General features: G+C 58.4%; 1 protein-coding gene across 1 annotated transcript; it reads left to right on the top strand.

The window, feature by feature from the left end:
* Positions 1 to 1,407: 1,407 nt before the first annotated feature.
* Positions 1,408 to 24,472, top strand: ADAM11 (ADAM metallopeptidase domain 11; the record flags this gene model as incomplete). The annotated part of the gene is made up of 26 exons (XM_080713737.1): positions 1,408 to 1,474; positions 1,813 to 1,988; positions 14,964 to 15,040; positions 15,173 to 15,239; positions 16,667 to 16,752; positions 16,828 to 16,903; positions 17,276 to 17,342; positions 17,407 to 17,474; positions 17,780 to 17,854; positions 17,937 to 18,008; positions 18,183 to 18,349; positions 19,103 to 19,187; positions 19,279 to 19,369; positions 19,737 to 19,788; positions 20,178 to 20,277; positions 20,363 to 20,434; positions 20,543 to 20,635; positions 20,979 to 21,059; positions 21,555 to 21,605; positions 21,680 to 21,743; positions 21,906 to 22,005; positions 22,928 to 23,047; positions 23,121 to 23,289; positions 23,374 to 23,488; positions 23,574 to 23,664; positions 24,424 to 24,472. The coding sequence occupies 26 exons, from the start codon at positions 1,408 to 1,410 to the stop codon at positions 24,470 to 24,472; spliced, it is 2,331 nt and encodes a 776-aa protein (XP_080569863.1).
* Between the last annotated feature and the right edge of the window lie 2,785 nt (positions 24,473 to 27,257).

Consider the following 27,257-nt stretch of genomic DNA (forward strand, 5'->3'; position numbering starts at 1 on the left):
TCACCCAGTCTCTCTGGAGGGACACTTGATCAGGGCATACAGGGCACAGGGAGACAGAACAGTCACCCTGGTGCCAGATGCCAAATGGGTTGGGGGGTGAGGAACCAGATATACCAGTCTCTTCTGGTTCCAGATGGAGGTGGAGGTGGGACAGAGCTGTCCAGAGGGGAATGGGGTCCTGGCATTTAGGAAAGGGCCTTCCTGAGCAGCTGTGTGACTTTGGGGAGCTCCTGTAGCCTCTCACAGCCTCGGTTTCCCTCTCTGTAACGTGGAGAGCACAGTCTCTATCCTGGGTGACAGTTTCCAGAGCACATCACCTAGTAGGTCCTGGTTCCTGGGAACTTCCTCGCTCCTGCATCCTGGAGGAGGTTTTTGAGATGTCTCCAGAGGAAGGAGGGATTTGCTCAGTCTTGCTGAGCATCTGGGGCTGGAGTGGCAGGTGGTTGGGGGGGAGTAGTCACCTCTTCCAAGCATTGATGTCAGCGCCTCCTGGGAAATTGCCTTCTCACCTCTCCTGGGCCTAAAATAGAGCTGGGGAGAGGGGAGGCTGTCACAGGCCAGAGGCAGCTCCCCAGCCCATCAGAGGCCCGGGAGACAGCAACCCTGGGGAAACAGGGCTTCCCCACCTCCACTCACTAGGGACCTGTGGTCCCCCGCTGTGGCACAGGGGTCGGGGTGGGGCCTTCTCAGCCACTTACCTACCCACGCCAGGTCCTGCCACACCCAGTGCCACCTCGGGCACTGGCTCTGGGGACCCCAAGCCTCCAGGTCAGAGATGCCAGCCCCTCCTACTGGCCCCAACTCGCCCAGGAGCTGGGTGGAGGGGCACCGCACGGGAGGTGGGCTGGGAGGTCAAGGATTTTTCAAACAAGGCCACCTGCGGGGCCTGGAGGAGAGGGCCAGGGGCATCCTTGAAGATTTGGACAAGCAGAAGCGGGGCAGGCTGCGGCTCCTAAAGCCACCTGGGTCGGGAGCCCGGCCAGCCCTTCCCGGCGGCCGGGGTGGCGGCACCCCGATGCCCTCCCGGAGGCAGGGCCACCTTTGGGCAGCAGAGGAGCCCGCGGGAGGGGAAGGGGTCGGCCCGCGGGCGTGGGAGGACTGCGGTGAGCGGCTCTGACGCGGTGCACTCGATCCGCGAGGACGCGCCGGCAGAGCTCCGCGCCGCCGCCCTCGGCCGAGGGGCAGCCGAGCGGGCCGGGGGCTCCGGACCCCAGCCCCGGCGCCGGCACCTGGCGCGCGGGAGGCCGGGCGGCGCCGCTTTGTCCTCCGCCCGCGGGCGGGGGCGGGGCGGGGCGGGGGCGGGCCCTGGCTCACGTGCTCGCGCTGCCTCTTAACCCGGCCCGCGCGGAGCCCGCGCCCCCCGCCGCCCCCGGCCAGCCCGCCGCGCCCGAGGGCGACGAGCGAGCCATGGGGCGGCTGCGGCGCTGGGCGGCCGCGGCGCTGCTGCTGCTGCCGCTGCTGCTCCCCGCGCCCGGCGCGCGCCCCGCCGCAGCCACAGCTCGCCGCAGTGCCCCGGGGACGGCCGGCCCGAGCGCGCGAGGCCGCGGGGAAGGTGCGTCCACCACCTGTCCCGCCCGCCTCGCCGCCCTCTGCGGGGCTCCGCAGCCTGGGGGGGCGGTCGTGACGGGCGGCAGGACGGAGCTCCCGCCCCCCCCGTGGGGCGCTCGCTCTGCAGGGTAGCCAGATCCCCCCATCCGATCCTCGGGGCTGGCAGGGCCACACCAGAGTGGGGGCCCGGTAAACCCACCGGGTCCCCGGTCGACTCCTGCCCCCGGAGGGCATCTCCCCGCAGCTATGGCCTTGTCTCCCCAGGTCTTGGGGCCCGGGGTCCTTCTGGAGCTCTGCGCTGGAGAGGCTCGCCGCACTTGGGGAGCCCGGACGCCCCCGAGGTCACAGAGCCCAGCCGCCTGGTAGGGGAGAGCTCCGGGGGAGAGGTCCGAAAGCAGCAGCTGGACACCAGGGTCCGCCGGGAGCCACCTGGAGGCCCGGTGAGTGGGGCTGGGGGGCTGGGCCAGGGGCTGCAGCAGGCCTTGGAGCCCGAGGGAGGCCGCCGGTGGCCGGGCTTGGACGGCTCCTGCAGCTGCCCTCTGTACAATGGGCTAGCAGGTGGGTGCTCGAGCCCACGAGTGGGGGGCACTGGGTCTGCCCAGCCCCAGGTCCCCTCCCGTCATTGCGGAACCCCTGTCCTCAGCAGCCAAGGATCCGACACCCAGGCCTCCCTTCTGCTTTGGGTCAGCCTCCCCCCAGCCCCTCCCTTCCTGCCCCAGCTAATGGTTCTGCTGAAAACTGGGGCTCCAACAGGGCAGTGGGGGGCTGGGAGAAGCAGCCGAGGGCACAGTCAGGGATCCAGACTCCAAAGTGCTTGCTGAAGCCACCCTCGGTGGGCTTTCTTAGAATGGCTTAGTACTTGCTCCTGCCTCAGTTTCCCCGGGTGCACAGACAGGCGTGTTGTTCTCCTTCCTGTCCCGGCTTAAGGTGGGGCCTTGGACAATTGTTTGAAGTCCCAAGCTCATCCACAAATACCAGCTCTCCCTGCCCCTTGTCCCTTTCAGCTGCCAGACCCTGCCTGTCTCCCAGAGGAAGGTTAGGAATGAAAGAGATTAATTGCAATTAATAATTAATTAATATCATGTGAATAATAATCACCCAGATGGAATATTCGTTTGGCCTGCTCGGCTCTCCAGAACCATGAAGCCAAAAGTTCGCCAGGCCGCCGGGGTGGCCGTGGGCCGCCTGGGGAGGGCCTGGCAGGGATAGGAGGTGTGGAGGAGAGACGCAGGAGGGGCGCTGCTCCAGTTGGGAAGTTTTGGCAGCTGGGAGTGGTGGGAGGTAAACTGGGCTGGGCAGAGGGAGGAAGGAGGGAAACGGAGGCTAACATTACAGACATCTGTCAGACTGGCATCTGGCCCTGCCTAATGTACTTGGTTAAAAGCCCTTAAGGGGGAGGGGTGTGGGGTGGTGCCGAGTGGGGAGGCCTGTGAGATGGAGTGGAGCCGGAAGGGAGCATGCATAATAGATGCACCATCACTCAGGGCAGGAGCCGGAGGTGCTGGGGAGGGGGCCCGTGGTCCTGAGCCTGCGGCTTGGGGTGGGGGCTGGGGTTCAGCCCAGGCTCCCTAAGAGCAGGTAGACGGCAGTGTGGACGGTCCTAGGAGCGGCCTTGGGGTGTCTGGCTGCCGCTTGGTCCCTCGTCTGGCTTTTTGCGAGCTGTGTGGCCGTGGTGGCCTTGGCAGGACTTGGTACAGGGGTGATGCCCCTGTAGGATCAAGGGAAGTGGGGACCAGGTGCAGGTGGGGGTTCCAAGCAGTAGGCTGCTCCTTCAGCCTAGTCCTTCTGAAGTTGGGGGGAGGTGCCTCGGCCGTGTGGCGAGCCCAGGGGACTGGGGTCTCTGTTCCTCTGTGCGGTGAGTGGCCGGCATGTGTGGTGCACAGGAGAGTGACTGAGTCCCGGGGCACCTAAGGCGCGTCTGAGGGGCAGGGGTGAGGACCTGTGGGCAGGGGTCTTGGGGACTTGCCTGGGGTCCTGCCTTATCTGTGCCTGTCTCTCCCGAGGCGGAGGGAGAGGGCTGCCGGGGCGGTGGGCCTCTGGGAGCCAGGTGCTCTGCTAAGCTTCGTAGGCGCAATACATCACTTAACTCTACGAGGCAGGTCACTGCTGCCTGCCCCATTTTGCCGGCGAGCAAAACCTCTCAAGCTCAGAGAGGTTAAGTAACTTGCCCAAAGCCAATCAGACCTTAAGCAGTGGGGCTGGGAGTGATTTTCTTCAAGGCCAGGGCACTCCATGCTGTCCAGTTCTGCCTCCAGGGCTGTCTGGATTGGGGTCCAGGAGCACTTCCCCAAGCCCACCCTGAGTGAGAAGGACGGAAGACGGCCAAAGGAGGCAAAATGACCTGCCCGGCAGCTCTGCCCCGACCCTCAGCCCGCTGGCCCTTCTCCCCGGGTTGGAGCAGTCTGGCCCTGGAGCCTCGGGGATGGTGGTGGAGCTCGGCCCAGCAGGAGGTGTGCTCCGCTGGCACCCTGGGTTTTGTCCTAAGTTACCGAGCTGCGAGCTGTGGTAGACTTGGGGCTGAACAGGTCGCGTGGGCAGCCCAGGGCGCGTGCTGGCCCAGGGGGTGGGGGCCCTTGTGTACTCGCCTGCTCTGGCCTTGGGTCGGTCGCTTTCCTTCTGAACCCCATCTTCCTGACCTCTAAAACCAGGATGATGATAACATGCACCTCCGTCACACCTGCCACCAGGAGGGTTGGATGGCAGAGGTGGACCCGTGCTGAGGATCCCTGGCTTGGCAGGACTGAGAGTGGGACGGGAGGGAGGGCGACCAGGAAGGAATGAAAAGCAGGAAAGAAGCTGGGCGCAGTAGCACACCTTTAATCTCAGTACTTGGGAGGCTGAGCTAGGAGGATCACAGGTTCAAGGCTAATCTCAGCAATTTAGACAGACCCTCAACAACCTAGTGAGATCCTGTTTTAAAATAAAAAATAAAGCTGGCTGCGGTGGCGCACGCTTGTTAATCCCAGCATTTGGGAGGCTGAGACAGGAGGATTGTGGTTCATGGACAGCCTCAGCTACTTAGTGAGGCCCTCTGCAACTCAGTGAGACCCTGTTTCAAAATAAAGAATAAAAAATCAGGCTGGGGTATAGCTCAAAGGTAGAACGTTCCGGAGTTCCACCTCAGTACTGCAGTAAAATAAAATATAAGCCAGGCAGGATGGCACATCCTGTACTCCCAGTACCTAGGAGGCTGAGACAGGAGAATAGCTGGTTTGAGGCCATCCTCAACAATTTAGTGAGACCCTGTTTCAAGACAAAAAATAAAAAAGGGCTGGGTATGTAGCTCAGAGGTTGAGTGGATCTGGGTTCAATCCCCAGTACCAAAAATAAGTAATAAATAAATGGATAAAGCTATAAATAAATAAAATAAGAGTGTGTAGCTCAGAGGTAGAACACACCTGTATTCAATCCCAGTACCACACACACACACACACACACACACACACACACACCAAAAAAAAGCTAGAAAGATCACAGTTTCCTGTGCCTTCACTGGGGCTGGTATTCTTCTGCCCTTACGTATGAATTTATTTCATCTTCATCCCATCTCCAGGAGGTGGGACTTTAAATCCCATTTTACAGATAGGGAAACAGGTAGGGGTGAAGTAACTATTCCAGGTGGGTGTAGTAATGCATGCCTATAATCCCAGTGCTTGACAGAAGGATCGCAGGTTCCAGGCCAGCATCAGCAATTTAGTGAGACCCTCAGCAACTTAGCAAGACCGTTTTTTTGGTGTGTGGGTCTGGGGATGGAACCCAGGGGCATTTGACCACCGACCTACACCTCCTGCTCTATTATTTTATTCTTTATTTTGAAACAGGGTCTCACTGAGTTGCAGAGGGCCTCACTAAGTAGCTGAGGCTATCCGCGAACCGTGATCCTCCGGTCTTAGCCTCCCAAATGCTGGGATTACAAGCGTGCGCCACCACGCCCGGCCAGCAAGACCATATTTCAAAATAAAAACTACGCCGGGCATGGTGGCGCACGCTTGTAATCCCCGCGCTTGGGAGGCGGAGACAGGAGGATCGAGCAGGTTCGAAGCCAGCCGCGCTGGCGTAAAAGACCCTGTTTCAAAAATATAAAATAGCTCTGGGAGTGTAGCCCGGAGGTAGAAGGTCTTCTAGGAACCCCAGTACCACCAAAAAAAAAAAAAAAAATCGGGTATGGTGGCGCACGCTTGTAATCCCCACGCTTGGGAGGCTGAGACAGGAGGATCGCACGGGTTCGAAGCCAGCCTCAGCTACTTAGTGAGGCTCTCAGCAACTTAGTGAGACCCTGTTTCCAAATAAAATATAAAAAAGGTCTGAGAGTATAGTTGGGGGCAGAAAGCCCCTGGGTTCCACCCCCAGTACCACCAAAAAAACCCAAAAAAACTAAATTTGGGCTGAGGGCTTAGCTCAGGGGTAGAATAACCTTGGGTTTGATCCCCAGTGTCACAAAAAAGGAAGGGGGTGCTCTTAGCCGGACACTGCCCACCTCAGGTTGTAGTAAGGGGGGACGCTGGCCTCTGCACCCCTTCTGTCAGGTTGGGAGCAGGTTGGGCCTGCAGCCCAGAGAAGCAGAGGGACCTCTGCAAGTTCAGACCTGGGGTCACCAGGAGCGAGCAGGCAGGAGGACCAGCGCTGCAGCGCACAGCCTGCCCCAGGGAGAGCGAGCTGAATGAACTCCACGGGCTCACGAGCCGCCTGTGTCCCGAGGGTCACCTTTTCCTTATTCACACACAGCTGCTGTGTGAGTTATTCCTGGCCCGGAAAACCCAGACTCCTTGAGAAACCCAGACTTTGTCCGGGGGAGGACAGAGTGTGGGAAAGTGGACAGGGCTCCCAGGTCCCCAGATAGTGAGCCAGCTGGGGAGGGGGCCAGCTGCCCAGAGCTGCCTGAGCAGCGCTTACTGGACCCGCCGCTTGATGCCCTCCGCGGAGGTCCCTGCTGCCTGTTCCCGTGCTGCAGAAGAATGGGGGCATTTGAGCCAAGCTCAGCCCCCAGCTCGTGCAAGGTGGGCGTCACGGGCAGCAAGCCCGAGTCTACACCAGGGGTCCTGCTCCCAGCGGCACCAAGCTCGTGCTAGGTCTGTGCAGCCAAAGTCACAGCTCTGCCCTGAGCTCGGGCAGGAGGGGCTCCGGGAAGGCCAGGATTCTCGCTGGGCCCGGCTGGTTCCTGGAGGACCTGCTCTGAGCCCCGAGGGAGAGTTGGCGCAGGTTGCACTTGGGCGGGGAAGCCGCACACCGCAGCTTCCGGGCGGGACAGCTCTAATGCGGGTCCTGCCTTGCCACTTCCCCCATGCCCTGAGTGAACACCGCAGCCGCCGGGACCCCCCCCCCTCCATAAAAAGGGGCGATGGCATCTCCACTGCTCAGCCGCTGTGAGGACTAGAGGAGGCGATGTCAGGCGTCCAGCCTGGCACCTGGCCCGTGCGTCCCGGACGTCCCTGAGCGGGGCAGGCTCCCGGGCACCTGGCGCTGTCCTAGGGCTGGCTGTCAGGAACCGGAGCCAGGGCGCTGGGGGGTTACCGGCAGGCTGCAGGTGGGGCTCTGGAAGGAGCGAGGGCTCCAGTCCTTCCCAGCCATGCTCCGGCCGGTGCTCGCCCAAGCACCTCTCCTGGCTGCCTAGAGGGGCCCAGCTGCCCAGCGCCTGTCCCCGGAGGGACCAGTGACCTGTGAGGAAATGACTGTCCTCGAAAATTTAGGTCAAGTCCCATCCTCAGAAACTCATTCAGCTGTTCTCATTGGGAATCCCACGGCCCTGCTGATGAACAGAGCCTTGGTACCTCGGTGGGGACGCTGGGGGAGTCGCTGGTGTCACAGGAAGGGGGTCTCCCCGCTCCTCCCCCACCCGCAGCTGCCCAGCAGGAGGGTGTGCTGTCTCCAAGCACAGCGGGATGGGGGGTACCAGAAAGTTGTGCTCCAGGCCAGTCCCGTCCCCCGTCCCCCCCCCCATCCATCAAATCTAAAGCACAAAGCCACTGTTCTGATTTGTCGCTGTCACAGGAGGTGAGCCAGGGGCCTTTAACCTAGTTCCTCAAAGCCCCGCTCAGCTGAAACATTCATACGTCCTTCTTCATTTATTATTACTAATCTTTTTTTTTTTTTTATACTAGTATTGAACCCAGGGGTATTCTACCTCCAAGCTACACCCCAGTTCTTTTTTTTTTTTTTTTTTTTTTTTTGCAGTACTAGGGTTGGAACCCAGACACATTCTACCTCTGAGTGATAACCCAGCCCTATTTTTTATTCTTTATTTTGAAACAGGGTCTAAGTTGCAGAGGGCCTCGCAATGTAGCTGAGGCTGTCCGTGAACTGTGATCCTCTGGTCTCAGCCTCCCGAATGGGGAGATTATAATAAGCATGCGCCACCACGCCCAGCCTAACTCTTTATTTTGAAACAGGGTCTCACTGAGTTGCATAGAGCCTCACTAAGTAGCTGAGGCTATCCGCAAACCTCAATCTTTCTGTCTCAGCCTCTCAAATGCTGGGATAACAAGTGTGCACCACCACGCCCGGACCCCAGCTCTATTTCTTTATTTATTCATTTTTTTTGTTTTAAAATTGTCTTGCTGAGAGTCTAAGGTAGCTGAGGCTATTCTCAAACCTGCAATTCTCCTGTCTCAGCCTCCCAAATACTGGGATTACTGGCAAGTGCCACCACACCCAATTTATAATCTTTTTTTTTTTTTTTTTTTTTTTTTTTTTTTTGGTGGCACTGGGGTTCCTGGAAGCCCTTCTACCTTCTACCGGGCTACACTCCCAGACCTATTTTTTTACATTTTCATTTTGGAAACAGGGTCTCCTAAACCAGCGCGCGCGGCTGGCTTCGAACCTGCGCAATCCTCCTGTCTCTGCCTCCCAAGCACGGGGATTACAAGCATGCGCCACCACGCCCGGCTTATAATCTTTTTTTTTTTTTATGGTACTGGAAATGGACAACAGAGACATTCTACCTGTAAGCCACCCGAGTGGGGGAGGAGCGGGGGAGGCGGGGGCCCCACCTGGGAGCGGGCCCTGATGGGGAGACCCCCCTTCCCCGTGACACCAGTGACTCCTCCATCGTCCCCACCGAGGTACCAAGGCTCTGTTCAGCCAAGTTTGGTCACTGCATTGCAAACGACCTAGTAGCCGAGGCTGTCCACGAACCACGATCCTCCTGTCTCAGCCCCCCAAATGCTGCCATGCATGCGCTACCATGCCTGGCTTAGTCTTTTTATTTTTGAAACAGTCTCACTGAATTGCAAAGGGCCCCGCTAAGTAGCTGAGGCTGCCCACGGACCACAGTCCTCCAGTCTCACCCTCCCAAATGCTGGGAATGCAAGCATGTGCCACCACGCCTGGCCCAATTTATAATCTTTATTTTTTTTTTAAGATTTAAAGAAGTTTATTAAAAAGATAGAAATACAGAAGATAGTTACAGCCCCATGCCAATGGCATGGGGGGGTTGTTTCAAGCCAATTCACCACCCCTATAATCTTTCTGATAGTAGAACATTACACAGGGCTTTCACTTCATACCCACAACATCTCCATTTAACCAATGGGGAAACTGAGGCTGTGGATTAAGTAACTCACTGGGCCTTCAATTCCACAAAAGCCCTTGGGTGGAAAGAAAGGCTGGCCTGGCCTTTGCTCCAGGAGGCTTTAGGTCACCACGTGAAAAGGTGAGTCAATGATTAAAGCAAAACAAAAGAGCTGGGGCTGGGGCTCAGTAGCAGAGCACATGTCTAGTGTGCGTGAGGGCCTGGGTTCTATCCCCAGCCCCACAAAAAAAAACTGTATGCAAGACGGAAGTGGTGGCACTCACTCGTAATCCCAGTACTTTTGAGGCGGAGACAGGAGGATCGCACAGGTTCGAAGCCAGCCTCAGCTACTTAGTGAGGCTCTCAGCAACTTAGTGAGACCCCATTTCCAAATAAAATATAAAAATAGGTCTGGGAGTATTGCCCGGAGGTAGAAACCCTCTGGGTTCCACCCCCAGTATCACACACACAAAAAATAATAAAACAAATAGGGCATGGGGTGCAGCGTGGAGGCGGAATGCCCTTGGGTTCCATTCCCAGACCCACAAAAAACAAAAAAAGAATAAATAAATAAATAAATCAGACTGGGGGTGTGGCTTGGGAATAGAATGCTCTGGGTTCAAAAATCCCTGTACCAAAAAAACCCCTGTACCAAAAAACCCTTTGTGTAGCTGGGTGTGCCATCCCGGGCTCCAGGGGCGGGGCAAGAGCCTCGCGGGAGTCCTGGAGTTTGCGGCCAGCCCGCACAACATAGCAAGAGCCCATCTCAAAGTAAATAAAAGTAAGATCTGCTGGGCAGCGTGGTGCACACTGTAATCTCAGTATCTGGGAGGCTAAGACAGGGGGATTACAGGTTCAAGGCCAGCCTCCGCAGTTTAGTGAGACCCTCCGCAACTTGGCAAGACCCTGTTTCAAATTTTTAAAAAAAGGGCTATGGTGTAGGAAAGAGCACCCCTGGGTTCAATCCCCAGTGCCGCCCCTCACAAACACACATACACACATTAGACTCTGTGTTACAGGCCCCCACCAAGGGCAGACGGGGCCAGGCTGGCCTCGGGTTGACGGCAGGCTCCCTGGATGCGGAGGTGAGGAGATGACTGTGGGAAAATTGAGGTGCAGGCGGGAGATTCGGGGTGAGTGTCAGGGGACAGAGACGAGGTTGTGGGGAGCAGAGGTCTGCACATTCAGTTCTGCGGGCACTGAGGAATCCTAGAGACCTTTAGTCTGTCCCTTCCTGACTGGGATTCTGTAGTTCTGGGGCCACAGCCAGCATCTATACTTTTTTTTTTTTTTTGCTAGAGATTGAACCCAGGTGAACCCAGGGACATTCTGCTTCGAAGCAACACACCCCACCCAACTTTTTATTATTTATTTATTTTTTATTTTTTAATTTTGTGGTACTGGGGGTAGAGCCCAGGGGCTTTTCTGCCTCCAGGCTATACTACCAGACCTATTTTTTATATTTTATTTGGAAACAGGGTCTCACTAAGTAGCTGAGGCTGGCTTCGAACCTGTGTGATCCTCCTGTCTCAGCCTCCCAAGTGCTGGGATTACAAGCATGCGCCACCACACCCGGCTTCTATTGTTTATTTTGAAACAGACTCTATTAAGTTGCGGGGGACCTCACTAAGTAACTGAGGCTGGCCGCAAGCCCGCGATCCTCCTGACTCAGCCTCCCAAATGCTGGGTTTACAAGCATGCGCCATTACTCCTGGCTTCGGCAACCTGTACTTTTGACTAGGGGCTCCGGCAGAACCTTTACCTCCTTCTTCCGAACCCTGTGCCCAGGCCACACAGGGCACAGAAAGAGCAAGGCACGGTCCCCAGCGGCAGGTGCCTGGGAGAGTGGGGAAGGACAGGGACGCCGCAGGGGCGCAGCTGTCATGGCAGACGCGACCTCCAGCCCCAGGGAGACTCGGAGTGGCCCCTCCCAGCAGTGACCCGGGGACAGTCACCTCCAAGGCCTCTTCCTGGGCCTCAGCCTGGCGTTTGTAAAATGAGGACCAGGCAGCCTGGGTGGGTTGAGATCAAATGGGCAGGATCACGTGAGCACCCCGCGGCAGGTGCAGGGCACAGGGTCAGCGCTGAGCTCGGCAGGAGGGCGGGTGGCTAGTGTGACCTCAAGACTCCAGGGCCCCTGGGGACTGAGGGAGAATGGATGAGGTCAGGGCAGGGCAGGGGCAGGAAGAAGAGTTGGGCTTTGCTGGAACATTGGCTAATACAGCTAGGCTAGGGGCCTGGGCCTCTGGTGCCAGCAGGAGCTCCCTCCCAGGGCCTGGGCTACAGAGGTGCCAGGCAAACGTGCCCAGGTATCTGACCTCTCTCCTCTCCACCAGAACTCAAGGGCATTCATTCTACCTCCAAGCTGAACCCTCAGCCTTATTTTATTTTTTGCGGAACCAGGGATGGAATCCAGGGGCATTCTAACCTCTGAGCGACAACCCCAGACCTATTTTTTATCCTTTATTTTGAAACAGGTCTCACTGAGTTGCAGAGGGTCTCACTAAGTAGCTGAGGCTGGCCGCAAACCATGATCCTTCTGTCTCAGCCTCCCAAATGCTGGGATTACAAGCGTGCACCACCACGCCCGACTCTTATTTTACTTTTATTTTGAAACAGTCTCACTAAATTGCTGAGGCTAGTCTGGAACCTGCTATCCTCCTGTCTCAGCCTCTCAAGTACTGGGATTACAGGTGTGCGCCACCACACCCGCCTCTCCCACCACCTCAGGCCTGCTTCAGGTCAGGCATAGTCCCAGCAGCTCCCTGGTTCTGCCCCAGGGTGTTCTCTGGCCTGAGCCTTGTGTCCTGCTGAGGAAGGGTTCTTCTCTTACACCTCACCTCACAGACTGCAGGGTGTGGGTGCAAAGAGGGCCCTGCAGTATCTGGCTGGGGGCTCCCCAGAGTGGGGGCCAGGTGGATTACCTGCTGACTTCCTAAGCAGGGACAGCTGTGTAAGTGTCGGAATCCCCCAGGCCCAGGATGAGTCCACAATAAAGGCGGCCTCCCAGCCTCAAAAGTGGGCTCATCACAGCTGCAATCCCAGAAAGGGGGAGGCCGAGACAGGAGGATCGCAGGTTCGTGGCCAGCCTCAGCAATTTAGCAAGATACTCCTTAAGAGCCAGGCGTGGTGGCACATGCTTGTAATCTCCGCGCATGGGAGGCAGAGACAGGATCGCACAGGTACAAAGCCAGCCATGCTAGCTTAAGAGACCCTGTTTCCAAATAAAAAGTATAAAATAGGTCTGGCAGTGTAGCCCGGAGGTAGAAGGGCTTCCAGGAACCTCAGTACCACCAAAAAAAAAAAAAGTATAAAAATAGGTCTGGTAGCCGGGCGTGGTGGCACACGCTTGTAATCCCAGTGCTTGGGAGGCTGAGACAGGAGGATCGCACAGGTTCAAAGCCAACTTCAGCTGCTTAGTGAGGCTCTCAGCAATTTAGTGAGACCCTGTTTCCAAATAAAATATAAAGTAGGTCTGGGAGCATAGCCTGGAGGTAGAAAGCCCCTGGTTCCACCCCCAGTACCACAAAAAAAAAAAAAGGTCTGGAAGTGTAGCCTGGAGGTAGAAGGGTTTCCAGGAAACCCAGTACCACCAATAAATAAATAAGTCTGGGAGTTTAGCCCAGAGTAGAAAGCCTCTGGATTCCACCCCCAGTACCACTAAAAATAAATAAATAAATAAGAGTCAGGTGTGGTGGCACACACTTGTAATCTCAGCATTTGGGAAGCTGAAACAGGAGGATCACGGTTCGTGGACAGCCTCAGCTACTTCGGGAGGCCCTTTGCAACTCAGTGAGACCCTGTTTCAAAATAAAGAATATTAAAAAAATAGGGTTGGGGGTGTAGCTCGGAGGTAGAATGCCTCTAGGATCCATCCCTAGTACTACCAAAATATTAATTAAAAAATAAAATAAAATAGAGCTGGGGTGTAATTCAGAGATAAAATGCCCCTGGGTTCAATCCCCAGTACCACATAAATAAATAATTAAATATATGAATGAATAAATAAAGCCAGGAGCAGGCGGGCACACCTGTCATTCCAGCACTTGGGAGGCTGAGACAGGAGGATCGCAGGTTTGCGCCTAGCCTCAGCAACTTAGTGAGGCTTTCAGCAACCTAGGGAGATCCTGTTTCTAAACAAAAAATAAAGTAGGGCTGGAGGTGTAGCTTGGAGGTAGAATCCCCTTGGGTCCAATCCCTAGTACACAAATAATAATAATAATGATAATAATAATTGAGCTTGGGAGGTAGCTCAGAGGTAGAACACCCCTAGGTTTAGTACCCAGTACCACAAAAAGGTGGAGTTCATGCTACCATTTCCAGTGGGAAAGTCTGAGGCTCAGAGAGGTTGCCGGGTCGTGCCTGAGGCTGCAGCGCCTGAGAGTGGAATCAAGGCCTGTGGCCTGGGCGAGCTGCTGCTTTGGGCAGCCAGAATGGGAGCAGGGGCTGTCGGTGGGGACGCACAGGAGATGGGAGGGAGGGGAGGACCGCGTGTGCGTCCAGGGCTGGGCGGCGCAGGGCTAGAGCTAGGCCTGGCTGGCCGGAGGGGAAAGCAGGGGTTACCCCACGGGTGAGAGGGAGCTGTGGCTCCTCGTCCTTGACTTTCTATTTCGGGTCTGATCGATGTTCTAGGGGTGCAGGACAGGGCCCAGAGCCTTGGTCGGCCTGGGATGGATGGGATGAGGCAGTGTCCTTGAGATTAGAGGTCTGCCTACCTGCACTGCCCTTCTCCTCACCCTGCCCCCTCGCCCAGGGCCTCCCACGGACCCTGGCCACTGCCCTCGCCGTCGGGAGGGACGGCCCGATGCGCACTTAGCTGTGTGGCCTCAGGCCAGTGAGTTAGCCTCCCTGTGCCTTGGTTTCCCCATCTGTCAAGTGGGGCAGCATCTCTCCTAGAGAGTCCTTGGGATGATGAAATGTGATCTTGCTGGCCAAGGGCGGGGACAGGTACCTGGTGCAGAAGGGTTGGGTGAGGCTTAGTCACGATCAGGTGGCTGAGGCAGCCAGCTATGGGATTTCATGACTTGGGCATCAGGCTCCGTGTCTTCCTCCTCCCACACACACGAGCCAGGCAGGGAACAAAAGCCTGACTTCACAGCCGGGCAGAGTGCTGCGCCCCTCGCCTCGGTGTCTGGCGCTCGTCTTAAATGGACAGGACAGAAGAGTCTCCAGCTCCTGAGTCCCCTCAGGCCCCCCTGAGGCCACACTCTCCAGCTGGGGATGGGGCGCACGCAGAGGCGTGGGAGTGTCCCTAGGGTGGCTGTGACTCAGCGCCCCCTCAGCCTGGACTCTCCTGCCGTTCCTCTCTTGGGATGGGTTTCCCTCCAGGAGTCCCCGTCCCCTCACAGTAGCTGGGCAGGGCAGCCATCTTGCTCAGGCCTGGTACATTGCCATGACAACCTGGAGCCTCCCAGCCCCACCACACAGGCCCCTCTGAAAAATTTATCAGGAAAACTTCCGTGTTTAAAAATTAACCATGGGATTGAAATATTAAAGATGAGCTGCTTTGGGCCAGGCAGAGGGCAATGGATTTGGGCTGGAGGAGCCAAGTCCTTTCCTCCTGATCGAGTAGCAGCTGCCCCCTCGCCCCAGCATCCCGGCCTGCCATCAATTCTAGTGTCTGCACAGTCCAGGGCCTCCGATGTGAACTGGGGCCGGGGCCGGGAAGCAAGGACCCCTGAAACTTCTGAGGCTGTAGGAGTTCAGCTCAGAGGCAGAGGGTGCCCTGCCCGGGGGGGGGGGTCTGTCCCTGCCCCCAGGATCATGGAGGAAGAGGACCATGCACAGCACCTTCTCCCCAGAGTGGGGTGGGGTCCCCTCCCCTCCCCGGGGCTCCCTCCACCCGGGTGCCTGCCTCCAGCCTCAGGCCGCCCTGGCTGGCTCACTGCTCTCTCCCCTCCCCGCGCAGCCCGTCCACCTGGCCCAGGTGAGCTTTGTCATCCCGGCCTTCAACACAGACTTCACGCTGGACCTGGAGCTGAACCAGTGAGTGGGGCCTCGCCCGGGAGGGAGGGCAGTGCGGTGGGCAGCGCAGCCGGGGTCAACGGGATGGACACGGGACAGGTGCAAGGCCAGGCTGGCCTCGCCAGTGACCCCTCCCTCCTCCTGCCCTTTCAGTCACCTGCTCTCCTCGCAATACGTAGAGCGCCACTTCAGCCGGGAGGGGACAACCCAGCATAGCACCGTAAGTCCCTTTGGGAGGGGGTCTCCAGGGTGGATTACTTGTCCACCATGTTTTGAGGGTTTGAGATCTTGGGATCCATCCCTAGTACTGCAAAAAGGAAGAAAGGAAGGAAGGAAGGAAGGACGGACGGACAGGTGGTTGGTGGAAAGGATTCAGGTACATCAGGCTGGCCTGAACCTTTCATCCTTCCCCATCTTGGGGGCTCTGAGGACCGGCAGCCCAGTGGGCCGGTTGCATGGGATGGGGCGCCTGGTCCCCTCGCCCAGCCCCGAGGTCTGACCCCCCGCCAGCGCAGAGGCATAGGAGCCCCTCACTGTGCCATGACAGCGGCGTCTCCAGAATCTTCCGGTAGGAGACAGTGGAGGACAGGCCCCTCTGGCCCAGGGATTCCCGGCTGCTTGCCACAACAGGGTCCCAGCCCTGGAGGCCCGGGAGCCTGAACAGAGATGAATGAGAGGCTATAAATAGCCTGCTCCCCCTCCCCGCCTGTTCAGTAACTGGAGCACGAGTAATTCTGCAGGAAGCAGACTCCGGGGAGGGGGTGCTGCTGGTCCCCTCTGACCCTGGCGGGAAGAACCCCTGCCACTCACAGCTCCTCAGCCACAGAGGCCGTGTTCAAGTGAGGTTTGTGGGGTGGAGGGGAGTCTGTAGCGGTCATCTGATTAGATGAGATAACACAGTGTTTAGAACAGGGCTGGCACACGGCAGGTGCCGTAGACATGTTAGCCATTCTTCTCAAAGGAGTCCGTCTTCACCTGCCCCGACAAATGGCTCAGAATCACTACTGCAATCCAGCCTTCTCATTTTATAGGCAAGGAGAAGTTGGCCCAGATAGGGTTAGGAACTTGTCCAAGGTGAAACAGCACATTAGGAACACCAGCCGGGCATGGTAGCCCAGACTTGTAATCGCAGACTGAGGCAGGAGGATCATAAGTTCAAGAACAGCCTCATCAAGCCGGGCATGGTGGCGCACGCTTGTAATCCCCGCACTTGGGAGGCTGAGACGGGAGGATTGTGCAGGTTCGAAGCAAGCTACTTAGTGAGGCTCACAGGAACTTAGTGAGACCCTGTTTCCAAATAAAATATAAAAATAGGTCTGAGAGTATAGCCCGGAGGTAAAAAGCCTCTGGGTTCCACTCCCAGTACCACCAAAAAAAAAAAAAAAAAAATAGCCTCATCAACCTAGGGGGACCCTGTTTAAAAATAAAAATTAAAAAAAAAATAGGGCTGGGAATGTAGCTCAGAGATAGAATGCTCCTGGGTTCAATCCCTCAGTACCAGAAAAGAAAAGAAAGAAGCAGCCCAGCATAAAACCAGACTCCAGAGCCCCCGGTGTGCCAGGGACTTTGGTTCGGTCACCCGCACCAGGGGCAGCCTCCTGTGTGCCCCCCGGCACCCTCTCTGCTCACTGCCCTGCCGCTCCCCAGGGAGCTGGAGACCACTGCTACTACCAGGGGAAACTCCGGGGCAACCCGAGCTCCTTCGCGGCCATCTCCACCTGCCAGGGGCTGCGGTGAGTATGGGCAGGGCTGGGCAGTGGGGAGGCCCCTGCCGGCCAGGACATGGAGATCTGCGCCTCTCTCCATAGTGGGGTCTTCTCGGATGGGAACTTGACTTACATCGTGGAGCCCCAAGAGATGGCTTGGCCATGGGGAACCCCCCAGGTAAGCCCTACACAGACCCTTGCCATCCCCCCGACGACCCTGCAGCGCCCTTTCCAACAGCTGTCACTGGCTCCTGCTCCTCCCTCAGTAACCTCAGCCTCGCTGCCCTTCCCAGTGCCCCCAGCTCCAATGTCCCCTCTGTCCCCCAAGTGACCTCCCATTGGGCTCCAGTGTCCTTTGCCCCTGTCTCCCAGGGCGCCCCCAGGTCTTGACCCCGGAATCTGAGCATCTGGGAGATCAGATCCGACATGGGAGCTCTGGCCAGTTCTGGGTCACCCTGGGGTGGGGTGGGGGAATGGGTGGGAGCTGCCCCCATGTGGGCACAGAGCAGACCTGCTTGGCTCCCCAAGAACTAATTCCCCCTCATTGCAGGGACCCCTTCCCCACCTCATTTACCGGACCCCTCTCCTCCCAGCCCCCCTCGGATGCAGGGAACCAGGTAAGGGAGGGGTAGCGGGACTGGGGGGGTGGGCTGTGCCCCCCTCACCTGGCCCTCCCCACAGGCTGCCTGTTTGCTGCCCCTGCCCATTCTGCTCCTCCAAACCGGCTGAGGCTGAGAAGGAAAAGGCAGGTACGGGGCCCGCTCAGACCTCGGGCTGCAGAGACAGACGCTGGGCTGTGGTCCGGGGCAGGAGGACACGCCCATCCATGACCATCTGGGACAGGGGCCAGCTCTGGGAAGAGTCCCACCTCTTCCCAACTCTGGCACCTGCACAGGTCCCCATTACCCGGAGCCCCCTTCCCGGGCTGGGGAGGGGCGAGACCCCTGTCCAGGCTGCGGTCCAGACCCTCCCCACGCACACGGAGTCTGTCCGTGGCGGGGCCATGGGGCCAGGCATTGAGGGGACTGATTCCGAGTGCCCACCCGCCCCCCAGGTCCGCAGGGGCCACCCCACCGTGCACAGTGAGACCAAGTACGTGGAGCTGATTGTGATCAATGACCATCAGCTGGTAAATTCCCAGACCCGGGGGGCGGTGACTCTGGGAAGAGGGGCCGGACGGGGCCTCACCGGCCTCCTCTCCTCTTGGGCAGTTCGAGCAGATGCGACAGTCTGTGGTCCTCACCAGCAACTTTGCCAAGTCCGTGGTGAACCTGGCAGACGTGGTGAGTGGCCTTCTATCCCTCCCCTCCCTCCCTTCCCTGTTCAGCCCCCCCACAGGAAGCCAGGGCTCACTGCCAGCCTCTGACCCCCCCGCTTCCTGGAGGACAGATTGAGCCCTCCTCCAGCCCTGTCCCCCACATCCTCCAGCCCCCTCATCTTCTCCCCTCTGGGCCCAGATATATAAGGAGCAGCTCAACACCCGCATTGTGCTTGTTGCCATGGAAACGTGGGCAGATGGGGACAAGATCCAGGTGCAGGATGACCTCCTGGAGACCCTGGCCCGGCTCATGGTCTACCGGCGGGAGGGCTTGCCTGAGCCCAGTGATGCCACCCACCTGTTCTCGTGAGTTCCGACCCTGTGCCCAGTGCTTAGGGTCACTGACACCTGCCAAGTGCACTCGGAGCCTGGGCTTACCTGGGCTTACCTTTCACCTTTTACCTTTCACCTTTCACCCGCCCCCAGCCGCCTGCAGCCCATGGGGCAGCTTAGGCTGATGCCCTTTGCCTTAGCCTGGGGGGGCTTCTTCTACCCCACCTCTCCTTACCCCCTCTTTCCCTTCTCAGATGGTCGCATAATCACTTCCTCAGGGACCTGGTATCCTGGGGGGATGTAATAAAAGGGCCTCGCAACAAGGCATGATCTAATAGGAGCCTCTCAAGCTGGGCGTGGTGGCGCACACTTGTAATCCCCACGCTTGGGAGGCTGAGACAGGAGGATCGCGCAGGTTCAAAGCCAGCCTCAGCTACTTAATGAGGCCCTTCACAATTTAGGGAGACCCTGTTTCCTATTAAGAAATAAAATTGGGCTGGGTGGTTTAGGTTAGAGGTAGTATGCCTCTGTGTTCAATCCCCAATGACACACACACACACACACACACACACACACACACACACACACACTTGAATAGGAACCTCTCATTTGGCTGTGGGCAGACAAACCCAGAGAGGGGAGGGGCTTGCCTGAGGTCACACTTGCTGACATGCAGGGCAAGGCCTGCCTCCCTGAAGAAGGGCCTAGTGTGGACCCCAGACCGCCTCGAAGCCCCAGGGCCCCTGAGGAGGGCAGGAGGTCACCCTGACGCCTTCTCCCTTCCAGGGGCAGGACTTTTCAGAGCACCAGCAGTGGGGCTGCCTACGTGGGGGGCATCTGCTCGCTGTCCCGGGGTGGGGGTGTGAATGAGGTGAGCAGGGGGGCACAGTGGGGTGGGGCTGAGGAGAGGTGTCTGTTGGAAGGACTTGACACATCTTTGTGCTCCATCCTCCCCCTCCTAGTACGGCAACATGGGGGCCATGGCAGTGACCCTGGCTCAGACGCTGGGGCAGAACCTGGGCATGATGTGGAACAAACACCGGAGCTCAGCAGGTATGGACCCTTGGAGCGCCCCACGGGGCCCCCCAGGCCAGACCTACACGCCCACATCTCTACAAGTGACAGTGAGCCAGCATGGCAGTGCATGCCTGTAATCCCAGTACTTGAGAGGCTGAGACAGGAGGATCGCAGGTTTGAGGACAGCATCCTCAACTTAGGCCCTCCGCAACTTAGACCTTGTTCTTAAAAAATAGGGCGGAGGGTGTAGCTCAGAGTAGAATGTCTCTTGAGTTCAATCCCTAGGAGCCCCCATGCTAATAAATATTAAAAATAATTAACTAATAAAAATGAAAGTGAGAGGGTTTAAGTGGGAGAGGGTGGTCCTCAGTCTTTCCTCATGTCCTCCTGGCTCCCTTCTCAGGAGACTGCAAGTGTCCAGATATCTGGCTTGGCTGCATCATGGAGGACACTGGGTGAGTGTTCGGGGACCAACTGGAGGGTCTTCGGCGAGGGGAGTCCTAGAGAGATCACTCGATGGCAGTCTGAACTCGGTGGCATCACAAAGCCCAGTTCCCTGGCCGCCTAGAAGTTTTCTGAAAACCGCCGAGGACTCAGATTCCACCGCTGACCCCCAGCTGGCCAGCCTGCGGTGCTGCGCGCTGGCCGCTGGGCGGCGCCCGAGCCCTGCGGAGGCGCCGTCCGCCCCGGCTCGGCGTGCAGCGGCTCGCAGAGGGACCGCAGCGACCCTTCCTCGCTGGGCAGGCGGGAGGATCCTCAGCCCCAGAGTGCCCGCTCCCCAGTCTGGACCAGGGGCGGGACGGGGGGGCTGGAGGCGCGTCCAGCCGGCCCCTCCGCTCGCCAGGTTCTACCTGCCCCGCAAGTTCTCGCGCTGCAGCATCGACGAGTACAACCAGTTTCTGCAGGAGGGCGGCGGGAGCTGCCTCTTCAACAAGCCCCTCAAGGTACCAGCCCCGGGGGCGGGGAGCCGGGATGCCGGGCTTGGGCCGGGGCCCTGGCAGACCGCCGACACCCCCCATCCCGGTTCAGCTCCTGGACCCCCCCGAATGCGGGAACGGCTTCGTGGAGGCGGGGGAGGAATGCGACTGCGGCTCGGTGCAGGTGAGCGGCCGTGCGGGCGCCAGGTGGGGCCGGACACCCGGCTGGGCGAAGAGGCAGGGTCGGAGGGGGGCTCGCCCGCTTCCCTTCGATTCTCCTCGCGGCCCTCAGGAGTGCAGCCGCTCGGGGGGCAACTGCTGCAAGAAATGCACCCTGACTCACGATGCCATGTGCAGCGACGGGCTGTGCTGTCGGCGCTGCAAGGTGAGGGGGCGGGGCCTGGGGCGGGGCCAGGATGGGGAGGGCCAATCGGACGCGTGAAAAGAGGGGGAGTTAGGGAGGAGGAAGAGTGGCTGGGGGCGGGACCTAAATATTAGCTGGTGGGGGCGGGGCCTGGATGGGGCGGGCCAATCAGACGCGTGTAGATAGGAGGGAGTTAGAGAGGAGGGTGCTGTTGTGGGCGGGACCTAAGTGAAGACAGCCAATGAGCGGCTAGGGCGGGGCTGAGGGACAGGTGGAGGGCGGGGCTGGAGAGCCTGCCACGCCGCGTGGAGGGCGCGCGGAGGCAGGCGCCCTCCCCGAGCCCAGGAACGCATCCTTTACCTAGTACGAGGCGCGTGGTGTCTCCTGTCGAGAGGCGGTGAACGAGTGCGACATCGCGGAGACCTGCACCGGGGACTCGAGCCAGGTCCGCCCGGCCAAGACGTTTCCGCGAAGCCCTGGCCCGGGCAACCTACTCCTGTCGGTTTGGCTCTGCTGGGTGACTGCTCTCTGCGCCCCTCTGCTCCGCAGCTGGCAACGCCAGCTGCTGATCAGCCTGTGTCCTTATCTGAGAGGGGTTCTTCACGCCGCCTGGCTGTTTCTTCAATCATGAAACCAGCGTTTACAATCTGGCTGGTGTTTCCAGCGCCTGGCACAGTACCTAGTGTATGCTAGGGATCAGAGTGGATAAAATATTGGTTAACATCTATTAAGGGCTAATTACGAGCTTGGCATTTCAGTTCTCCCAGCCCTCCGTGGTGGGTGTGCAGAAAACTGAGGGAGGCTGGGGGACTTCCGAATCCCTATGGAAAACCACAGAGCCAGAAGAGCCCTGTAACATGAGCCCCGTAGCCCTGCATCCCGCCCTGGGCCTCAGCCTTCAGTGCTGGGGTGCCCTGCTGAGGCAGCCCTCTCTCCACAGTGCCCTCCTAACCTGCACAAGCTGGATGGCTACTACTGTGATCATGAGCAGGTAGGAGGGGTGCAGCCTCTTGTCTTCACTTGGCCCCCAGTGTCTCCCTAACTTGTCTCTTATTTCTCCCTCAGGGCCGTTGCTACGGAGGTCGGTGCAAAACTCGGGACCGGCAGTGCCAGGCCCTCTGGGGCCATGGTGAGTCTGGCTGGGTGTGGGAGAGGGGACTAGCTTTTGGCTGAATACACCCCCCACACACACCCCAGATCTCAGGGATCGAGCCCACCTGGGAGCCAGGCCCGAGTGTGGGGAGTGCAGGCCTGAGGTCCTGGGCTGACGCCTGGCATCATCTCCCTGCAGTGGCTGCTGATCGCTTCTGTTACGAGAAGCTGAATGTGGAGGGGACGGAGCGTGGGAACTGTGGGCGCAAGGGCTCAGGCTGGGTCCAGTGCAATAAGCAGTGAGTAGTCTAGGCCCCTCAGGACCCCTGCTCTGGGGCAGGGGGAGTCTCCAGAATGGGACAGCAGAGATGGGTGTGAGGGTGCATGCCTGGAATCCCAGTACTTGGGAGGCTGAATAGTGAGACTCTCATTAACCTAGTGAGGGCCTGTTTCACAAAAAAAAAAAAAAAAAAAGGGAGCCTACCATGATGGCCCACACTTGTAATCCCAGCATTCTGGAGGCTGAGACAGGAAGATCGTGGTTTGTGGACAGCCTCAGCTACTGAGTGAGACCCTCTGCAACTTAGCGAGACCCTGTTTCAAAATAAAGAATAAAAAACTGGGCAGGGTGTGTAGCTTGGAGGTCAAATGCCTCTGGGTTCAATCCCTAGTACTGCAAAAAATTAAAAAAAAAAAAAATAGAAGCCAGGCGTGGTGGCGCACGCTTGTAATCCCCGCGCTTGGGAGGCTGAGACAGGAGGATCGCACAGGTTCGAAGCCAGCCTCAGCTACTTAGTGAGGCTCTCAGCAACTTAGTGAGACCCTGTTTCCAAGTAAAATATAAAAAATGGGTCTGGGAGTATAGCCCGGAGGTAGAAAGCCTCTGGGTTCCACCCCTAGTACCACAAAAAAAATTAAAAATAATAAAAATAATAAAAATAATAAAAATAAAGAATAAAAAGTTTGGCAGGGTGTGTAGCTCGGGGGTCAAATGCCTCTGAGTTCCACCCCCAGACCTGCAAAACAACAACAACAACAAAAAAATAGAGCTGGGGTATTATTTAGAGATAGAATGCCCCTGGGTTCAATCCTTCGTACCACAAAAAAAAAGTGGGGAGACTCACAGGAGGAGCCCCTGAGGCACAGTGGAGAGGGCCAACGAGAGCTCAGTATTTGGGTCTGAGGTCAAACTTGAGGCCACTGATTCATACACCCCAATAGAGACGTGCTCTGTGGCTTCCTCCTCTGCGTCAACATCTCTGGAGCTCCTCGGCTGGGGGACCTGGGAGGAGACATCAGCAGCGTGACCTTCTACCACCAGGGCAAGGAGCTGGACTGCAGGTACTGGCTGGAACCATGGTTGGGGAAGGGGGCTTGGGGACAGGGGCCGAGGCAGGCTGTACCGTCTCCCCAGGGGCGGCCATGTGCAGCTGGCCGATGGCTCTGACCTCAGCTACGTTGAGGACGGCACGGCCTGCGGGCCCAACATGCTGTGCCTGGACCATCGCTGCCTGCCAGCCTCCGCCTTCAACTTCAGCACCTGCCCAGGCAGTGGGGAGCGCCGAGTCTGCTCCCACCACGGGGTGGGTGCCTAGAGGCCGGGGTAGTGGGAGAGGCCCACAGGAGACACAGGCCTGCTCACCTCTGCTGGGCCCTCCTACCTCTAGGTCTGTAGCAATGAAGGGAAATGCATCTGTCAGCCGGACTGGACAGGCAAAGACTGCAGTATCCACAACCCCCTGCCCACGTCCCCACCCACTGGGGAGACGGAGAGGTATAAAGGTGAGGCTGCAGCTGCGCAGGGCAGGGCTGTCTTTCCCCCTCTCCCCGCCTGGCCCTGCCAACTGAGCCCTGCCCTCCTCCCCAGGTCCCAGCGGCACCAACATCATCATCGGCTCCATCGCCGGGGCTGTCCTGGTTGCAGCCATCGTCCTAGGCGGCACGGGCTGGGGATTTAAGTAAGACACATATACACACCCTAGATCCCCTGGTGTCCACCAGCAATCAGAACCCCAAACTGTTGGAGTTGAGGGGCCGCATATCACAGGCACAAGCCAGCCCACGGGGCCCCATTGTAACATTTAAAACCCAGGAGATTTCACGTTAACAATCCTGACTTCCAGCCTCTCTTTAAAAATGGAAAGGTTGGCCAGCCCATAGCCCCAGCGACTCGGGAGGCTGAGGCAGGTATAACGAAAGTTTGAGGCCAGCTTCAACACCTTAATGAGACCCTGTCGCAAAATAAATAAAAAGGGCTGGAGATCTGGAGCGGTGGTCACCCACCCCTGGGCTCGGTCCCTAGTACTCAGGAAAAAGGGGGGCAGTGAGGTTGAGCCCCATGTGCCTCAGAGTACCCCAACATGGCCCAAGCGGATCTGTGCAGGGCATGCTCAAGAGAGGGCGTGTGTCCCAGCCCTTAGGCCCCACTCAGCTAAGATGCGTCGGCATCTCAGGGTGGAGTCCTGAGCTGGGCTAAGCCCTTCAGGGAAGAACCTGAGGCCCAGGGTTGCCTGGCGAGCTAGGGCAGAGCCAGGCCTTTTAAACCCCAGGCCCAGTTCTTGGTAGATCTTAGTATCACCCCCAGGCCCCAGAGACCCTGGCCCCTCTCTGGGGCAGGGGGGTCTTCTTGGAAGCGGAAGGCCCCAGCCTGAAAGACTGGGAAGCTCAGATGACTCCTTTTCCTCTCTTTCTGCCCGCCTTCGCGCTGGCTTCTGAAGAAACATCCGCCGAGGAAGGTACGATCCGACCCAGCAGGGGGCAGTGTGACGCCGGCACGCCATCCCTCCCGCTGTCCTTGTGTCCTCCATCCCATTCGTCACCTTGTCCCCTGGCATTCTGTTGTTGACTGGGAGCCGGGGGCCAATTCCACCAGCCCTGCTGGCAGCCTGGGAAGAAAGTCCTTCACCTACCCTGCCCCTTCCTCTTGCCCACCCGTCCTCTCGGGCTGTGGTCCGAATTCTGCTGCCTTTCCTACCGCTGGACCGCCCTGGCCGGGGGCCCTGGAGCTGTGCCCCCCTGACCCATTCCCTGGGAAGGGAGCCTTCCTCTGCGTCACATCTGTTTTGTGTTCCATCTCACCGCTGTCTGACCTCCCACCAGACACCCCCCCTCAGCCAGCCTGTGACTTGCCGCCTGCAGGGCCCTGCACTGACCTCCCGGGCCCCAGCTGGAGGCCTCTCCCTCTGGGCCCTGCTTATGCCCTTCCCTGATGACCCCTCTCCATTCCAGGTCTGGAGGGGCCTAGCTGCCACCCTCCTCCCTCTGAGCCTGGCACCCACCGTCTCAGCCCTGAACCACGAGGCTGCCCCACCCAGCACAGAGGGAGGCACCGTGCAAAGGTCTTCCAGGTCCCCACCCTTCAACTCCTGGCTCCACAAGGGCTTGGGGTGGGGGCTGTGGCCCTGTCCTGTACCACAGGGTGGACTGGGCCTGGAGGGCATTTCCTTCACGGTCCCCACCCCACCTCCAGCGGCTTTGGCCTTGCACACCACCCCTCCCTGTGTGAGCGTAGCTTCCATCCTCACAGATTGCCACAGCTCAAGTGGGGGCCTAGAGGCCCCCCCCAGTCGGGGCCAGCAGCTGCCATCAGACATGGCCTGGGATGGCCCCTCCTCAAAACTCGGCAGCTGGGACCAGGGTCTGAGCTCTCTGGGACCTGGGGGAAGGGGCTGACATCTATATTTTTTAACTGAATCTTAACTAATGAATGTAACCTTGGAGGTGCTGGGGTCAGGACAGTTGTGAGGTTTTGACATTTACTGGAGGGCCTGGAGGAACTGAGGTGTAGCCATCCCCCCCCCCCTCCTCTGGGAGGCGCACACCGGGGAAACTTGTCATGACCCCAGGCTCTGGGCATCTCTGCTTGCCCCGCCCCCACCCCGCCCCTGGGAGCTTGGAAGAAGTAGAGTGCTGATCCAAACCAAAGCTGCCTGTCCCGTGCCCAAGGCTAGGTGGTGGGCACGGCGACCACACATCCCAGATTGTCTTCAAACAACTATCCAGTCTCTGCCAGGACACGTGTATTTGGGGAGCCTAGCGAATATAGTCCCTGAAATAAAATGGCACCTTCCCCTTTCAATAAGGGTGATTTTGGGGCAGACTCAGGGTTTAGGTGCCCCTGGTGTGGCCTGGCAGTCCCAGTGCAGGCCATCATCCCAGGGAGGGAGGGCCCGAGGGGCCCCGTGCCTGGAGTTAGTGCCTATGATGAATACTAGGAGCTCAGAGCCAGCGTGGCGGCACATGCCTGTAATCCCAGTACTTGGGAGGCTGAGACAGAATGATCGTGGTTCTCAGCCAGCCTCAGTACTTAGTGAGGTCTTCTGCAACTTAGTAAGACCCTGTTTTGAAATGGTAAAAATATAGGGCTGAGGTATAGCTCAGAGATAGAATACTCCTGGGTTCCATCTCCAGTACACCACACACACACACACACACACACACACACACACACACACACACACACCTAATGAGGTCAGGGAGAGCAAGTCCCCTGGGTGATTCTAGGCTTCTAGAAAAGTTCTCAAGGCCCCACCAAACCCTTCCTACTCCCTAACCCCATTCCAAGCCCAGTAGTAAGTTTACAGCTGTTTCCCCATCCGTCCTCTGGTCCCAGCCAAGGCCGCTCTGAGAGCCAGGCTGAGGCCACAGCCCTCCTCTGCCCTCTACAGCCCTGCCTGCGCCCTCGCATGGGATGAAGGGGCTCTGGCTCCTTGCCCCCAAAGATGGGGGGGCACCTTACGGATGAAAGCCACAGATGAATGGAGTCCCCTCCCCAAGGGAACCCCGCCTAGACTCACCAAGGATTTCTGGACACCCCAGGGCCTCTGAGCTGCCAGTTTTCATTATTCTGGGGCCTCTCTGAGGAGGAATAAGGAGGAAATGGCTCCCTACTTATCTGAACCACCCTCAGAGGGGCAAACCGGGGCCCATTGACAGCCTTTTGGGTGGCTGGATGGCATCGGCTACAGTGAAGTCCTCGCTGCCCCCTGGCCACGCCGGCAGGGCAGGGGCAGGGCTGGGTTTGGCATTCTTTCTGTGATACTTGAGGACTCCATCCTCGGTGGCACATGTGCGCACAGGTGCACTGCATCAGGGCACAGGCATGTGGACCCACATCTCTGCACCGGTGTGCATGCCTCTGCGCACACGAGCATGCCTGTGTGTGTTCACATGTCCATGGGGGCAGGGACGTGGAGAGCACGCGACTTCCTGTGACCAGTCCACCCGGCTCCCGGCTGTCTGCATCCTCCCGCCCTGCCCTGCCGCTGCGGCCCGGCGGTGCCCAGGGAGGAGAGGTGCTGGCCTGGCCTGGGCCTGGCTCCCGACACATTCTGTACATAGGTCATCTGGGGCTGGGGTGGGGAGGCAGGGCCAGGAGCATCGATTAAAGATCACATCCTGGGGCTTCCACGAAGCTCACACCCACCTGTGTCTCTCCTTCTTGTAAATGACCACACTGTGTGACTCCTGTCCTCTCCCTCCCCTGGCCCCCCTGGGGTACTGAGGCTGGGAAAGGAGCACCCAGGGCCATGTGGGAGGGGGAGGAAGGGGT

The sequence above is a fragment of the Muscardinus avellanarius genome (assembly GCF_963383645.1).
Source record: "Muscardinus avellanarius genome assembly, chromosome: 16".
Taxonomy (NCBI): domain Eukaryota; kingdom Metazoa; phylum Chordata; class Mammalia; order Rodentia; family Gliridae; genus Muscardinus; species Muscardinus avellanarius.